General features: G+C 43.4%; 2 protein-coding genes across 6 annotated transcripts in view; one reads left to right on the top strand and one right to left on the bottom strand.

The window, feature by feature from the left end:
* Nucleotides 1–1212: 1212 nt before the first annotated feature.
* Pex23 (Peroxin 23) lies at nucleotides 1213–12657 on the top strand. 5 transcript variants are annotated; one of them, XM_064075996.1, is made up of 7 exons: nucleotides 1213–1528; nucleotides 1577–1912; nucleotides 1965–2633; nucleotides 3492–4103; nucleotides 4151–5879; nucleotides 5928–6073; nucleotides 12409–12657. In XM_064075996.1, the coding sequence occupies exons 1-7, from the start codon at nucleotides 1304–1306 to the stop codon at nucleotides 12445–12447; spliced, it is 3756 nt and encodes a 1251-aa protein (XP_063932066.1). In that variant the 5' UTR covers nucleotides 1213–1303; the 3' UTR covers nucleotides 12448–12657. The 5 variants fall into 5 exon arrangements, with proteins under 5 accessions (XP_063932066.1, XP_063932067.1, XP_063932068.1 ...); XM_064075997.1 differs by having other exon boundaries at nucleotides 3495–4103; XM_064075998.1 differs by having other exon boundaries at nucleotides 1965–2567.
* Nucleotides 12557–17831, bottom strand: part of LOC135144054 (protein outspread) — a 59198-nt gene continuing 53923 nt past the window's right edge. The window contains exons 6-10 of the mRNA XM_064075995.1: nucleotides 16169–16809; nucleotides 15399–16120; nucleotides 13546–15343; nucleotides 12961–13489; nucleotides 12557–12907 (exon numbers count right to left, since the gene is read on the bottom strand). Of these exons, the coding sequence (XP_063932065.1) occupies nucleotides 12902–12907; nucleotides 12961–13489; nucleotides 13546–15343; nucleotides 15399–16120; nucleotides 16169–16809 (3696 nt within the window). The 3' untranslated portion in view covers nucleotides 12557–12901. The remainder of the gene's footprint in view (nucleotides 12908–12960; nucleotides 13490–13545; nucleotides 15344–15398; nucleotides 16121–16168; nucleotides 16810–17831) is intronic.

Below are 17831 nucleotides of genomic sequence, written 5' to 3' on the forward strand. Positions count from 1 at the left end.
GCTCCCATCTTTTCTTAATTCTCTTCCCTAGCAATAACTTTGTTAAGAATCTTAAATTACCTCAAAAAATACCCAAGAAAATCTTTCAAAGTCTTTTTCTTTTAAACACCCCAACTGGTCTACTTAATTTAAGTCTTGTCACTTATAATTTTTAATCGGTTGTATACCGGTGTCCGGAAAATGGCACTACGCTACGCTTCATTTGCCAAAATCCGTGTTATTTTAGCACGTACTAGCCCCGCCCACCCACCCTCTCTTTTCTTAGAGGGTATGTCATTTGCTAAAATCAGTTTTACCTTAGCAAATACAAGCCCCGCCCACCCGCCCTCTCTTCTCTTAGAGAGTATCTCATCTGCCAAAATCAGTCTTATCTTGGCAGCTACTAGACCCACCCACCCACCCACCCTCTCTTTTCTTAAAGGGTATGTCAATGACTAACTTTTACAAAAAAATGATAAAAATTTGGAATTTTGAACATCTTCTAAGACTTGTAATAGAGATTGTTTCTTGTTCAAATTATCAGTAATAATTTTTAGCTGATTTTAATTTGCATACTTAATTGAATAATCGTCTAAAAAACAGGACCATAAGCACTTATTACACTTAGTGAACGTAAATTTGTCATTTTATAATTTGTTTTTGTAACACAACTTGCTAAAATTGATTTTTTAATTTGATGCTGTTAACCAGTTAAACACAGTCATTATTACTATTATTATAATAGCACGACTATGGTAGAGCCATCTGTTGAGAGAAAATAAAAATACTAAATGTGTAAGGTGGGTTGCATTCTTGAATTATAGAAAATTTATAATTTTAAATGTTAGGACCGTTTGCACCATCTACACATAATACTTAAGGTTCAGTTAAATATGTTAAGTTAAGGTTTAATCATTGCACCACATTCTATACGGTGACAAGGTGAATAAAGTAAAAAACATGGTAATATTTGTCATGACTCAAAATTAAGTTGGCACAAGCTTTTAAATTAAGCACCACACATGATTGGTGGATTACGTGGCACCAAATTCAAAATGTGGTAAAAATCAGCCCAAATGCCTCATCGTCACCAAATTAAATTAAATATTACCACTTGAATGCTACCACTGAGTCGGTTGCCTCTAAGTTCATTAACAGGAATTAATAAAAAACAACTTTTTAAACTCAACTTCACCATTGGCACCCCTGTGCGTCATCTGTTTATATTGACGTGTGACGTTTAATATTCCATGGCCGCTAAAGCAAGGTTAGGTGTCATGTTTCTGTAAATAGTAGTATAGGTACGTGATAGGTACATTCCACAATGCCGAGTTCTCTTCTGTTCGGCATAAACAACGAGGGGCGCGTCCACACCCTCTCCACCACGGGGACGATGTGGCGCGAAATCCCTTACGCCGGTCAAGAATTCAAAAAATTGTCGGCGGTCCCGTACTTTTTATGGGCGTTGGGGGGCGACCACCAGATCTACGTCTACGTACACGGTCTCGACATCCCCATTCGAGTCCGCGAAGAAGCCTACGAGAACGAGGTGAGACGAACGCAAAAGTTTCCGCTTTTTCACCCCCAGGCTTTGTAGAGATGGCTTCCAATCGAAGGCTTCTCATCGCGTCTCTTACCCACAGACCGCTACCGTTTTTCCAATGTCGACGGCACCGTCGATCGCTCAATTGACAAAATTAGATTACCCTCGATGGCGTGGCAGTGGGAGGGCGACTGGCAGCTCGAATTAACCCTCGACGGACAACCTCTGGACCATCAAGGCTGGACGTACGCCGTCGATTTTCCGGCACAGTATTACTCGAAGAAGCAGTGGAAGAGCTGCGTGAGACGAAGACTGTGGGTGCGGTCGCGGAGGTACAGCGCCATGAACTCCTGGTGCGCTATAGCCCCCTTGCACAAGGACGCAACCAGCGTAAGTACTTTACGCTATCCAACGTTGTTTAATTTAATGTTGATTGGTGAAGGAACCCTTCATTGACATCTCCATCGGGGGCCAGAGCGTGGCGGGGGCGGAGCCCGGGACCATGCTCGTGTGGGCCGTCACCTCCCATAATCGCGTCATGTTCCGCACCGGGGTTAGCACCAAGTCGCCCGAAGGCGCCCGCTGGAACCCCATTCCCACGCCCATCGGTAGCGAAATCAACCAGATCAGCGTAGGTCCCACTGGACTGGTGTGGGCGGCGCTTCTCGACGGCCGCGCCCTCGTACGGGTGGGCGTGACCCGCGACAGCCTATCCGGGGAGTCGTGGGTGGAGGTACGCGGCCCCGGCGACAACCTCAAGATCGGGCAGCTGTCCGTGGGCACGTGCGCGGTCTGGGCGGTCACCCAGAACAAGCAAGTGTGGTTCAGGAAGGGCGTGAAGGGGGAGGGCGCCGGTCTCAGCGAGGAGTTGGCTGCCGGCTGCGGATGGGTGGAGATGGTGGGGCGGATGGCGCAGATCAGCGTCGCCGCCAACGACCAGGTGTGGGCCGTGGGGGCGGACGACAGGTTGGTCTACTACCGGAGCGGAGTCGGGGCTTCGGACCTGACGGGGAAGAGGTGGAAGGCGCTGCATGCACCGCTGCAAGTCAGTAGGGCCAGCAGTAACGCTAGCCTTAATAGAGATAAGTTTCATCGCAGCTTTAACGCTTTGGTAAATAACATTTGTGTTGTGTGGGGAGGGGCCGGCGGGAGGTGGGGTAGTTGCCTTTTGGGGCCTAAAGTAGCTTTGTACTTCACGAACGTAAGCCAGGAAAGTATTGCAATCGAGTCTAATCGACGACTGGCTATCTTTGTGTTTTTAGACGTTTCTGACACCTAGAGTACGAAAAAATAGGTCTTCCGTTTCCAAGTTATAAAATCGGGACATTAAATCGAAATATTGTACAGTAAACAGAGGAATTATCGTAGAAAAAACAATAAAAGATAGCATGGTGTAAATATGCTTTAAGTGCTCCTAAAATTACGTTCTAACAGCACCATAAAAGTTTATATGAAGGTGCTAATTAATTTCAATGGACATAGAATTTATGGAAGGTCTTTGTTTATTAACAAGTGCGACCTTCAGGATAATGATTCTCAATTTCATTATATTAAAGTAGTTATTTTGCATGAATCATGATTTTATCCTTTGGAAAATTTGAACGCCATTATACAGCTCGTACACTCACCGCCAAAAATAATGTCAGTGCAGTCATACTCATTTCACGATGTACACCCATGGTGGATAGCAAAATAAATCTAAATAGTCTCAACTATAATTAAAATTTGTTCTAAAATTGTTACTCAACACTTGAACCATTGACGGACATTATTTTTGCTCGTCACTGTACTAAACTAACATTTTAATAAAAATTCCACAAACTTAGAAACATACAAGAAATATCGACAATTTCTTTTATGTTTCTTCTCATAAAACTTTCCATCATGCTTGGAGCATCTTCACACCCCCACTTGTACAAACGCACCCCGCCCGCCCCTCCCCCGACTAACCTGCCCCGCCCTCTTCCAGCAGAGCCGGCCCAGCAGCATGTGCGAGCCGTCCACTATCGCCGAGTGGGAGGAGCAATCCCATTCCGCGCCCACCGCCCCGACGTCCCTCCCCGTCGGCGACCTCGCCTCCAAATTCGAAACCCAGCCCAAGAACCCCAAAGCTTGGAGCCCCGTGCACTCCGTGGGCTCCATCGTCGGGACTGAAGTGCACCCCGAAGTGGACGAGAGCGTGTGGAGCGACGGAAGCCGCGAATCCTGCATTTTCGCCGAGGACGAGGAGCTGGGCTGGGCTGAGTACGAAGCACCGTGGTCGTGGGTGGAAGCGGGGGCGTGCACTGTCGACCCCGCCCAACTTCCTAATTGGTTCGCCGAAGTGGGTGGCGGCAACAATCACACCGAAATGGGCGAGCCGTGGCGGCTGCGCATCCTGGACGACCTGAAGCTGCGGTTGCCTACTAAAGACCTGTACAAGGAGTGGCAGATGGCGGTGGACACGACGTCGTGGGTGCACACCGGGGAGGCGCGAGTGAGCTGGGGGAGTGGCCAATTCGTAGATTGCGTGCTGCAGCTGGAGTGGGTGCAGATCACGGGGACGCTGACGGTGTTGAATCCGGATGGGGCGAGCACGATGGTAAGTAGAGGGGTGGGTGGGCGGGCCTTGATTAATCGTTGGTATAGAATTTGTTTAGTTTGAACGATATCACCTGCGTACAGTGCTGCAGCGAACCTGGAAGTCCACGTCTAGGGATACATGTGCCTAGGCACAGCCCCTCCCTACTGAAGTTCCAGTTTAGTAGCGACGCCCAGTTGGAGGAGTGGCAAGCGCATTTTGCCACCACGTGTGGCCGGTTGCAGCACGTATTGGGTAAACCAAGCGAGGGGAGTGTGTGGGCGGTAACAACTTTAGGAGACGCCTTCATCTGGGACCCCACCCAGCTAGAAAGCAACCAGTTACGAGAGAACGACTACTACGTCCAGAAGTTCGATTTAAGCGGGAAAGAGTCACCCATTAAGGTAGCTCTGCATGGGAGTTTCAAACCAGGCACTTGTTTGACCTTGACGGGGTGCATCGGAGACGACGCCGACCGAATCGGGATCAACTTGGACGCCCACAGCACATACCGATTACGTCACAAGGCGCATAGCGAACACGAAAATACGTGTTTACATTTCAATCCTCGGTTCGTGGAGAGTCACATTGTGCGCAACTCCATGATCGAGGGGAAATGGGGGAAGGAGGAGAAGGAGGGCGACTTACCGCTGAAGCGCGGCCAAGAGTTCGTTCTCCGTATCGAAACCACAGAGGACGCCTTCTTGATCTACATAGACGACAAACTCTTCACCAACTATCGTCATCGGCTCCCCCCTAGTTCTGTGTCGATGTTGAGCATCTGGGGTCGCTTGCAGCCCTTCAAACTCGTGATCAAAAGCCCCGAGATCATCCTCGATCCGTTGAATTTGTACTGGAGGCAAGTGGGCGGGCACTTGAGGCGTGTCGAGAGTTGCCGGGTGGGCGTGACTTGGGCTATCGGGTACGATCATACGGCGTGGGTGTATACGGGTGGGTGGGGCGGCGGCTTTTTAGGGGCGTTGGACAGTCATAACGTGCATCCTATGACTGACTCGCAGGATTACCGCGTCTACGAGAACCAACGGTGGAACCCGGTGACGGGGTATACATCAGCAGGATTACCAACTGATAGATACATGTGGAGCGACGCCACCGGTAAACAGAAGCGAACCCGAGACCAAGTCAAGCTTTTATCAGTCAAGTGGCAATGGGTGTCTGATTGGATGATCGATTTCCACGTCCCGGGTGGGGTGGATCGGGACGGTTGGCAGTACGCGGTGGATTTCCCCGGGACGTACCACGCCCATAAAAACTTCACTGATTACGTGCGTCGCAGGAGGTGGTACCGGAGGTGCGCCGTGGCCACGACGGGTCCGTGGCAGGAGTTGGGACACACTAAACTCATCGACGTGTCACTAGAGCCAGTGAAGGACGACCTCGACAGTATTATATCGGTGTGGGCACTAGCGTCAGGGGGGCAAGCTATGGTACGGACCGGAGTGACCCGGTCCAACCCGGCAGGGTTAGGGTGGGAGCACGTGAGTTCGGACCAACCCTTGGGTAGCATCAGCTGCGGGCCCTACAATTTGGTGTGGGCGACGGGCAAAAAGGGGTGCGCGTATTGGAGGATAGGCATTACGGAGAACAAGCTGGAAGGGGAGAGGTGGGTGTGCGTGGAACCGCCGAACGGCGGCCAGTTGAAACAGATTTCGGTGAACGTGATTGGAGTGTGGGCTGTGGATCACATGGGCCGGATACATGTGAGGAAGGAGGTCACCACGACGTTTCCCGAGGGGACGCACTGGCAGACCATCACGCCAGATCCGCTGGTTCTGAGTGAGTGTTGGTGGTAGAGTGTGTTCGAAAATTCAAGGGGGGTTTCAGATGCGGCACCCAATACTACTGGATTTAAACATGTGAGTGTGGGGCGTAATGAGGTTTGGGCAGCTACGAATGGTGGCGCTATACTACGAAGGGCCGGGATTTGCCCCAGCAACCCCGCCGGGTCAGGGTGGTTCGTTGGCATTCCGGTGAGTGTGGGGTTGGAGCAGGGATTTTTGAAAACTCACCAATATTACGTCAAACAATTTTTATTTGCTTGTTTGAACATGGCCCACTAAAATCTGGCATTGCATTTGATTCAAGTGTTGTGATGTAATGTTGGTTGCATACTTCCGATATTTGTTAATGTAAATGTTACAGCTAATATCCGAAATCCGTTATTATGCATAATAACTAGACATTTTAGGAATTATGCGTAATAACTAAACTTATCAGTTATTATGCATAATAACTGGAAACATTAGGAATTATGCGTAATAACTGAAATTTTCAGTTATTATGCATAATAACGGAAACGTTTAGGTAATATTGATAATAACTAATAAAGGAACAGGAATTATGCATAATATTTTCCAAAAAGCTACCCACCCTGCCTCGCTTTCCCCTACATATCACATGTACAGTTGATTTAAAAAAAAAGGGACAAATTACAGTTATATAAACGTCATATTCCCATTGCTTTTCATTGATTTATGAGAACCTGAATTGCTCATCTTGTCCCGTTTTCTTGAAATCAGCTGGACATATTATAGACCAGTGCCGAAGCATTTGAAAATGGTAATAAGTGAAAAAAAATTAGAACAGGATGATACCCATTGGAAAAGGAAGAAAATATAACAAAAATAAAGGAAAACATTATTTACGGGCGCTCTGAGATCCGAAAGGGGAAGAGGGTGAGCTTTTAAGGGTAGAAAACGGTTTATCACGATTTCCGACAAAACTAAGTCCTGTCGCAAAAAGTTAAATGGCAAAGTTGTAGGTAATGAAAAGATTTACAACTTTTGTATTTACACTTTCCTTACATAACCTCAAAATTTATGCGAAAAATGCAAATAACCGAGTTTTTGGTTTTTATTTTTATCTCCCACAAAAAATTTTTTTTTAACGAAATTTGGTGAAAACTTTATGTCCCAAACTCACTGTAATTTTTTTTATTCAAAATATTTATTTTTTTCCCTTATTTTGATTTAATATCGAAAAACCACCCTAATTTTCAATCGAAAATTCTCACGTCAAAATATTTGCTTTTTTTAAAAATCGGTGTGCTTTTTGTTCGCTGAAATCTCTACTTTCTGAAGGTGTAAAAAAATTATACATTACTATGGGAAATTTTCACAGGAAATCGGAAACTTGACGACTGCATGCCTATTGTGTTTTTTTTTCTCATTACATTTTTGTAGTGGGAATTTAAAACAAAATTGTGATGACGTCATCAACATTTTTGCAAGGACACGTATATCAGTTGGGATAGATGTAGTGTAATACTAAGAATAAAATTATTGTATTCCCAAATTTTCGGGAAAATGAATTGGGTCGTTTTGAATATTGATTTCTTATAATCAATAAAATAACGAAACAATTTACTCAGGTATACGGCGCCTTTTTTTGAACCACCTCTTAAGAAAATCTAAAAAATATGAATGGAATGATATATCACAAGTACAAACTCATCATATTTTTTGCATTTTAGATAGGATTTATTCAGCAAAATTTAAGGGTGACGTCATCAATTTTTTTAGGAGGGATGAACAAATACATTTTGAACAAAAGTTTACCATGCTTATAATAACTTTAAAATATTCCCAAGATTTCAAAGCATTCGGTTTTGTAATTCCTGATTAAATCGATAAAATAAATTCACGCCTTCATTAATTTTTTTGAGTCACCCTGCATATGCAAATCCAAAAATATGAATGGAATGATAAATCACAAGTACAGACTCATCATATTTTGTACAATTTAGATACGATTTATTCGGCAAACTTTTGAGCTGACGTCATCAGTTTTTTGTAGAAGATAACCAAATATATTTTGACTAAAAATTTATTATGCTCTTTGTAACCTTAAAACATCTGCAAGATTTCAAAGCATTGGGTTTTGTAGTTCCTGATTAAATCAATAAAATAAATTTACGCATTCATTAATTTTTTTGAGTCACCCTGTATATGCAAATCGAAAAAACTTGAATGGAATGATAAATCACAAGAAGAGACTCACCATATTTTGTACATTTTAGATAGGATTTATTCAGCAAAATTTTGTGGTGACGTCATAAATTTTTTAGGGGGGACGACCAAATACATATTGATCAAAAATTTACCATGCTTATGATAATTTTAAAATATCTTCAAGATTTCGAAGCATTCGGTTTTGTAGTTCCTGAGTAAATCAGTAAAATAAATTTACGCTTTCATTTATTTTCTTGAATCACCCTGTATATGCAAATCCAAAAAATATGAATAGAGTGATAGATCACAAGTACAGACTGATCATATTTTGTACATTTTAGATATGATTTATTCGGCAAATTTTCGAGCTGACGTCATCAAGTTTTTGGAGGGGATAAGCAAATATATTTTGACTAAACATTTATTATGCTCTTTATAACCTTAAAACATCTGCAAGATGTCAGAGCATTCGGTTTTGTAGTTTCTGAGTAAATCAGTAAAATAAATTTACGCATTCATTAATTTTTTTGAGTCACCCTGTATATGCAAATCCAAAAAATATGAATGGAGTGATAGATCACAAGTACAGACTCATCATATTTTGTACATTTTAGATATGATTTATTCCACAAACTTTCGAGCTGACGTCATCAAGTTTTTGGAGGGGATAAGCAAATATATTTTGACTAAACATTTATTATGCTCTTTATGACCTTAAAACATCTGCAAGATTTCAGAGCATTAGGTTTTGTAGTTCCTGATTAAATCAATAAAATATATTTACGCATTCATTAATTTTTTTGAGTCACCCTGTATATGCAAATCCAAAAAATATGAATGGAGTGATAAATTACAAGTACAGACTCATCATATTTTTACAGTTTAGATAGGATTTATTCGGCAAACTTTCGAGCTGACGTCATCAATTTTTTGGAGGGGATAAGCAAATATATTTTGACTAAACATTTATTATGCTCTTTATAACCTTAAAACATCTGCAAGATTTCAAAGCATTCGGTTTTGTAGTTTCTGAGTAAATCAGTAAAATAAATTTACGCATTCATTAATTTTTTTGAGTCACCCTGTATATGCAAATCCAAAAAATATGAATGGAGTGATAGATCACAAGTACAGACTCATCATATTTTGTACATTTTAGATATGATTTATTCCACAAACTTTCGAGCTGACGTCATCAAGTTTTTGGAGGGGATAAGCAAATATTTTTTGACTAAAAATTTATTATGCTCTTTATAGCCTTAAAACATCTGCAACATTTCAAAGCATTCTGGTTAGCAGATTAAAAATTAAATTTCAAAATGTTGTTTTATAATTTTGATTTTTTTTCCAAAAATCTGGACGTTTCGGGTGAAAAGTCGATTCAGAGTTGTAAACTACATGTGTAGGACTATGTTATTTTATACAATTGAAAACCCATTTACTATGTACAATTTTGAAGTGACGTCATCGCATTAGTGGTGGGGATGATTAGACAAATTTTGGTTAGCGTTTTACCATCTACATGATATTCTTAATATAAGTACAAAATTTCACAACAATCGGTCGAGTACTTTCGGAGATTATCTGTCTAATAAAAATCCGGGACGGCAGACGGACGGACAGACGGACGGACAGACGGACGTACAGACGGACAGACGGACAGACGGACAGATGGACAGACGGACAGACGGACAGACAGACGGAAATGGGAGACCTATTTCTTCGTCTTCTAGGGGTCATGAAAGATCGAGAAAACGTAAAAGTAGAGAGTCGACCGACGGACTCGATTACAATACTTCCTTTGCTTACGCTCGGGAAGTAAAAACGAAAAAACTCGAATTCAAAAATTTGTGTTTTAATTGTTATGTAAAATTTGGAGCTATTTATTAAAATGTACACGTTAATTACTCGAAAAATGTAATATTCCATGTTACATTGATAAATAAAAAAATTGCAAATCGAAATATACTAGGAGTACTATAATTAACAACCAAATAAGTTAATACACTTAATACTTTATAAGACATCTACAATATTTTGTTAAAGTTGTAGGATAATTTTTAAATTATATCCATAGGTGCCTATTTTTTGCTATTTTAAGATAACTTACATACCTGAATGGCCTACGGAAAATTTTAGCCCATCAGAAGAATGAACACATCGTCTATAAAAATACACGTGCAGGCTGAGTTACTTGAAGAGAATCGTGACGAATTGACTTATTTAAAAAAAACTTTTGGAATCTACAGTCACAAGTCCTGTAAACAAGCAGAAGAAGATGCTGATGCTGACATAATTAAAATCGATAGAAACTGCCAGAGATACTAATAAAATTGTCATAGTTGTGGGTCAAGATATTTTGGTCCTTTTGAATCAATTGAATTCAAATAATTATGACATTTATTTTCTCAAACCAAGTTCTAGAAATGTAAAAGATCTATTTTTCACGTCCAATAGTTTCAAATATGAATCTTTCAAAAATATCGTTGCATTTCTGTATTGTTTTTCTAGTTGGGATACAACGTCTGGGTTTGCCGGAAAAGGAAAGAAAAACATTGTAAATTCATTGTCGTCTAATATATAAAATTCTCGTGTCACAGTGTGTGTAACCAAACTCTTCCGAAACGGTTTGACTGATTTTTATGAAATTTTATGTCTATATTCGGTAGGTCTGAGAATAGGTCGCAAACTATTTTTATAACCCTTTTTTTTTGTTATTTTTCGGACAAAATTTGTTATTTTTATTTTTTTAAGACTTGGCTTCAAAAAATACATATAACCCTAAATTTTCACCCTTCAACCACCAACCCCCATTTTGTAGTAACGATATTAGATATTATTCAAATTTCTAAGATTGCCTGTATGGTGTAAACTGTTTTTGGCAATAAACTAAACTAAATCTTTTCTTTCATCCACAGATACGCAATAGGGTTCAAGATGGCTGTTGAATATAATCATTCTCGTACGATAAATTCTTATGTATAATTTATACTTTAATTTAATTATAATTTATTTATTTATTTTGATTTAATTTTTTATTTAACTACTAAATTATTCACTAGAAATTATTTATATGTCAAAACAACATTTGCTGGGTCTGCTAGTTAGACGATAAAATTTTGTCAAATTTGGCCAATATTTGTTATAAAAAACATGCAAACGAAGAATATATCGCAAAAAATGTATTACAATTAATCAAATATATTTATAAATGTAAAAATGACAATATAACACTGAATCAATTAAGATTTCTGAAATCAATTGGCAAGAATTAAATCATCATTCATATTGACAAATCTCCCACCAACAGAAGGCGTTTGTTTCATGGATTTTAAATTTTTGAGTTTATCAGTGTAACATGGAATCCTACTTTTTTTGAGTAATTATAGTGTAAATTTTAATAAATAACTCAAAATTTTACATGATTAAAAAAAATTCGAATTCGAGTTTTTCGTTTTTTTGGATTTCCTGTGAAAATTTGCCATAGTAATGTATACTTTTTTTTAGACCATCAGAAAGTAGAGATTTCAACGAACAAAAAGCACGCCGACTTTTTAAAAGAGCAAATATTTTGACGTGAGAATTTTCGATTGAAAATTAGGGTGGTTTTTCGATATTAAATCAAAATAAGGGGGAAAAATAAATATTTTGAATCAAAAAAATTACAGTGAGTTTGGGACATAACTAGGTAAGTTTTCACCAAATTTCGTGAAAAAAAAACTTTTCTGTGAGAGATAAAAATAAAAAATCAAAAACTCGGTTATTTGCATTTTTCGCATAAATTTTGAGGTTATGTAAAAAAAGTCTAAAAACAAAAGTTGTAGATCGTTTTATTACCTAGAACTTTGCTATTTAACTTTTTTCGATAGGACTTGTAGTTTTGCCGGAAATCGTTATAAACCGTTTTCTACCCTTAAAAGCTCACCCTCTTCCACTTCCCGACCGCAGATCGCCCGTAAATTATTTTTCCTTTTATTTTTGTTATATTTTCTTCCTTTTCCAATGGGTATCATCCTGTTCTAATTTTTTTTTGTTCTCAAAATATCGGCCCTGGCCTATTAGTCAATATGCTTAATGACTAATGTTTCAGGTATTATGCATAATTCCTGTTCCTCTCTTAGTTATTATCAATATTACCTAAACGTTTTCGTTATTGTGCATAATAACTGAAAAATTCAGTTATTACGCATAATTCCTAATATTTCCAGTTATTATGCATAATAACTGACAAGTTTAGTTATTACGCATAATTCCTAAAATATCTAGTTATTATGCATAATAACGTATTTCGGATATTAGCTGTAACATCAACACATGTCGCCGATTTTATTAATATAAAATTATCATGTCCATAGGGCAACTGGCAGCAAGTCAGCGTTCGAGCTTTTAACTAAGTGCTAAAGGTATGTTTCGTTTCGTCACTAAGTCATACGTTAAGCTTCTTTCCGTTCTGTGATCGTCGATATTCTCCCGTTGGGATAAGGTATAAGAATAAAGTGCAGCTTTAACTCGATAACTTATTTTATATTATTTGTTGTAATTATAAACATTCCATATAAACCCAACACATATAAACAATAAACTGTTACAAAAAAAGAACTAAAGCTAAAATCATTTGTACACCTAACAACATCGGATACAGAGTTGATGAGGTAAAAAATAAATAATAGAAAGTCGAGTTAACGTTCATGACAAAAACCAAAACAAACAACGGTAAATATGAAAAATGACAATAAAACGGTGCTATGATCTGTACACAACGGTGATGATATTGTACTGTTCTAATATACTGGTATACGTATGAGGCTTGTTAAGACTAGTAAATTCGCTTCTCACGGATACACACCTTCAGTTCTGCAACAAAAACCGCCATCAGCAAACAAAACGCCGGCTTTTCCACCACCTACCTGCATGGGTGAGAGCTGGGGGTTCCGCTCTAGCTGTAAAATGTGCTGTTGCGCGTGCGTCAGCTGTCTCGTGGCGCTCCCCAGTTGCTCTTCGAGAGCGGCCGCTTCCAGACACTTCACCGACAGCCTCTCCGACAAGTCGAGAATGTCGTCCCTCTGCTGTCTCGCGTACTCCTGCTTGAACTTCGCCACCTCCCTTTGTACTTCCGCTTCGTGCGCCTTCCGCATGGCATCCAGCGCGGCCAACGTCGCTTGGGTCTCCTCGGCGAGAGCTTGCTCCTTCTCCTGGCGCAGCCGCTCCAGCTCCTCGGCGTGCGACTCGCGCATGTCGTGGATGGTCCGCCTATGCCACTGCTCCATCGCCACCAGCACGCGCTCGCACAACACCTGCAGCTGCTCGATGTCGGCCTCTTGGTGGCGCTCCTTGCACGACGCTAAGGCGCAGCGGTAGGCGGCGCGGAGGCTCTCCACTTGCGTCAGGTACTCGGTGCCTAGGTAGACCGGCCGGTGCTCGTCGGACGAATCCAACCTGAAACCCACCACCCATAAACAACCCTCCCTATTTTTTATTTTGTGCGAACTTACCGTCTGAAGGACGGTGATCTCCGCAGCGACCTCCGAACTTCCTCCAGCTTGTCGCGCAGACTCCTGCACTTGGTGCAGACGTCGCTCCAACTCCTCACGGCCGCGTCGTCGTAGTCCACCGGGACGTTCGCGTGCTTCTGCAGCTCCCCGATTTCGTCGGAGAGGTCGTTCAAGTAGCCCAACACCTCCTCGAGCTCGGGCTGGCCCACCAGAGCGTAACAATTCCTACTACACCTATCTATCATACAAGAAAACTCGGCTTCTACACTTTGGTTTATTTGTACCGACTGGTTCTCGAGACAGTCCCAGTAACTGTCGTTCTGCAGCCAATTGTTCAGAGGCTCCGTCGCCGCCAACTGGGTCCCGGAGGCGGCGCACTTGCCGCTTAGCACGTCCATTCGGGCGTCGATGAGCGCCTTGTGGGCCACCACGTCGGCGAACTCCTGGAGGAGGGCGCTCGACGTGCGACCGGCGCGCTCGCTTTCCAACCGCCTGCGCCAATTCTGCCGCTGGAGTTTGTTCAACTGGTTCAGGTAGAGCTGGGTGAGCTCGGAGATGCTCTTGTTCATTTCTTCGTATAAACAATCACCGACGGAGTCGGACCAGAGTTCCAAGGCCGCCCTCTCCGACGCGAAGAACGTGAAGAAGTACGAGTGGTCGGCGTCGATGTGGCCTTGGTAGATCTGGGCGGCTCTTAAAAGAACGTGGTTGATCTCGGATTGTACCAATTCCGAATTAACTACGTCTTTCGCGGTCCGGCTGAAGTCGCTGATGACGTCGTCGCTCAACTTTTTCAAGCGACAGTTCTTGTCGATGGAGAGGGTTTCAGCGGCCAACGTCTCCGCCAACTGCGGGAGTTTGTTGACTTTGTACGTTTCCAACATCGTCTCCAGCTTCTTCTTTTCCCTCTGGAGGTACTCTATGGAGGGGCCGCTTAGTTCGACGAAGTTCCGACAAATGGAGCCGCCGGAGGCGGCCGTCGTCAGACACTTGGCCAAGATCTTCGACAAGTAGTCCGCACTCGTTTTACACAAAGGCGGTTGTTTTTGACCCACTCCGTTCAGTTTCTTCTGTAGAGAGCTCATCAAGTGTGCCGTTTCTTTCACTTCCTTTTGGATGAGTCGTTCGCAGCCCACTTCACCTGTGGCCGGCGTCGTCAACGCCTCTTGTATTCGCCCGATCAAGATATTTTCGTAGGCCACTTTCTCCGCCAAAATCTCCAACTTCGCCTGTCCGTCCAGCTGGTTACTCTCTCTCAAAATCCTCTTCCTCTCGCTCAAACTCCTCAATTTCTCCACTAGGAGGTTCTGCAACTGCTTGACCACGGCGTTCGCCGACGCGTTAATCACCCCCATCTCCGCGTTCGTTACGTTCCCCCCCAAACCGTCGACGATGTCGTTCAGCTCGTTCAGATTTTGTTCGACGGTGGCCAGCGCCGGCGACCTCTTGAAGCTCGTCTTCAGCAAGGATAAACACTCGTCGATTTTCGTCTTCGCCGGGTTGTCCGCACTGCTCGACGCGATGTTGAGGGATTCGTTCGACGCGTTCACGTTCGTCACCTGGTTCTCTAGCGTGCTGAGTCGCATTAGTAGCTTCATCGGCTCCGACGAGGTGGCGCTGTCCAGGCTCTTGCGACGTGGCCTCCGCAACGACTTGTCGTCGATCGGCGAGCTGCGCTCGCTGCTCCTCTCCCTCTTGTACCTCCGACGCGTCCGACTCCTCTCCAACGCCAGGATCTTCGCCTCGAGTTCCGTCACCTTGTCCTCCACTTCTTTGTTAATCGAGAAACTTTCGCGTCCTAATAATAACAAATAAAGTTTTATTATTACTTAGTTAAATAGTGAGAAAGTCACCTTTCAGGGATAAAGACCTCCTCTTGTCTCTTGATTCGCTCTTCGCCTTGCTCCTGATCTGCTTCTCCGCCGCGTTCAGCTTCTGCGTCAGGTGCTCCAGCCGCGACACCAGCAAGCTAATCTCCGCCTGGCTCTCCTGCTTCGCCATCTCCAGGTTGTTCAGCGCGCTGTAGTTGGCCAGCTCCAGGTGGTCGCACTTCTCGTGCGCGTCCCGCAGCTCCCTCTTCACCGCGCGTATCTCCAGCACCGCCTTCTCGAACCTCCCCCTCAAGTCCAAGCAGTACTCCTTCAGCTCGTTCTGGCCCAGCTCGTCGATGTCCGCGTCCAGATCGATGTTGGTCAGATCCGTGAGGGAATCGCATCGGATGCTCCTCTTCCCCGGCCGACCTTCCATCTCCTGCACCCTCCTGAACAGCCTGTCGTTCTCCTCGCGGGAGCGCGCCAGCCGCTCGCTCGTCCCCGCCAGCTCCTCCTGGAGGCTGCTCACCAGCCGCTGCTTGCTCTGGAGCTCGCGCGTCAAGCTACCGCACTTCTCGTCGTAGCTCGCGGCGAGGTCCTCGACTTCTTGCAGCCGCCTCTGGAGGCTGCGCTGCTCCTTCGCGAACTTGAGCTCGGCTTGGGAGTTTCTTTGGTTTAGTTCGCGTTCGGTGCGCTCGAAGGCCAACATCGTGTCTTTGGCCTTCTTCTCTTGAGCCACTGCCTCAGCTTGAAATTTCTTCAACCTACGACTCAAACCGTCAGAAAATCATCGACGATTGTCTAGAACTCACCTGGCAATTTCCTCCTCCAGACACCTCACTTCTTCCGCAGACTTCGCCAGCTGCTTCTGAAGGTCGCTGATTTCGACATTCTGCTTGTTGATTTCGTTGTTCAGCTCCACGCTTTCGGATAGTTTGACGCAGTCCAGTTCGTCGGTGGACGTGCTGTCGAGGGTGGACTGTCGCGATTGGCACCGGGGTAACTTCGGCCGCATCCTCATCACTTTGCTTCGGCTGAGGGAGGTCCTGGTGAGAGGCGGCGACGGCGGCAGCTCGCTCCAGTCTTCCGAGCCGCGTCTGCCGCCTTCCGACGCCGTCCGATACTCTTCGTCGCTGGACAAGAGCACGGATCTCGGCGTCGCGGGGCTTTCCGAAGACGACGCCGGGACCGCCTTCTTCAGGGCTTGCAGCCAATTCGAGCGTATGCCGGACGTCACGGCGTACAACGTGAGCGTCGAACCTCCCCATTTGATCTCGAAGCCGAACTTCGTTTCCGTGGGTATCTCGTTGTATCCGGTCACCGTTGACATCTCGACGACGATCTCCGGGGTACTTTGTTCGTCTTGGTCTTGGTAGATGGTGAGGGTGGGGCCGCAGAGGACCGCCCAGCGCATGACGAAGTCGCCGTCGGGCGTCTTCAACCACAGCCAGCCCTATAAAGGGTGAATTAAGAAATGACAGCAAAGAAGAGCATGACCAACTAAGATCTAGCGTCCGGTTGTTGAAATTGATTGTCCTAACCTCAAAAATTCGTTTACTCTACTTGGTTTAAGAAAATTACAGTAGATAGCGCCAGTTACCTAACGAATTTTTGAGGTTATCAGAATCAATTAAATAAAAATACTCCTTGGGAGTGCAGCGGTTGCTGTTGACGCAGCCCCCAGCAAATTGAAACATTCGAATTGCCTACTCAGCCTACTATCAAGATTGATTTATAAACTTGTCTCTGACGTTGCCGTTGATGTTGGGTTTTCAACCAATCAAATTGAAGGAAAATCCACTGAAGTAGGTCATTTTTCTGGTTGACAGCACTAATTCCACGAAAATCAAATTTTCATAGATAATGTTAACCACCTGTTCGCCGAAACCCTCATATTTTAAATAGCTGCCATCATTTTCTACATTGGATATTTCTGTCAGCACTTATGCATTGCTAAAGATAGTTCTCAACAAAATTTATTGATATTCGTCTCAAACACAGATTAGGTATTATAACTACAAGGGTTTACATTTTGCCCTCTTTTCTTAGTATGTGTAGTCTTCTTTTCACAACAAGAAAGGTAAAACATGTTTAAAATGGTAAGTTTTTGTAGGAAAGTATTCATTTTGCAATTAGGCTCCGCCCCTAAGTCTGACAACGAATGAAAAATTCATCACAATTGAGTTTGGGATGGATATGAGTGGAGCTTAATTTTTTGCTTGTTTTTTTTCTCTTAACATACTTATTAGTATTCTTTGAACAACACGAAACCCAAAAACATGTTTTTATTTCTTGAAGAAAAATAAGGATTTTGTAATTAAGCTCCGCCCCCTCGGCTCACGACGAATAAAAAAATCATCACAATTGTGATAGGGTAGTTGGGTGAGACTTACATTTTGTTCCAAATTCTACCCAAAAAAGGCACCAGGAATCCCAAACTTGTTTCAAATTCTACAAAGAAAAAACCTTCAAGAG

The sequence above is a fragment of the Zophobas morio genome, unplaced genomic scaffold (assembly GCF_036711695.1).
Source record: "Zophobas morio isolate AGI-343-1 ecotype UQ-CSIRO unplaced genomic scaffold, CSIRO_AGI_Zmor_V1 ptg000081l, whole genome shotgun sequence".
Lineage (NCBI taxonomy): Eukaryota > Metazoa > Arthropoda > Insecta > Coleoptera > Tenebrionidae > Zophobas > Zophobas morio.

Bases quoted from the DNA above. Each gene is read 5' to 3' on its own strand.
- Pex23 (XM_064075996.1), top strand. From the start codon at position 1,304: ATGCCGAGTTCTCTTCTGTTCGGCATAAACAACGAGGGGCGCGTCCAC. The intron at 1,913-1,964 runs GTAAGTACTTTA...TGATTGGTGAAG, and splicing joins TGCACAAGGACGCAACCAGC to GAACCCTTCATTGACATCTC. The intron at 5,880-5,927 runs GTGAGTGTTGGT...GGGGGGTTTCAG, and splicing joins GCCAGATCCGCTGGTTCTGA to ATGCGGCACCCAATACTACT.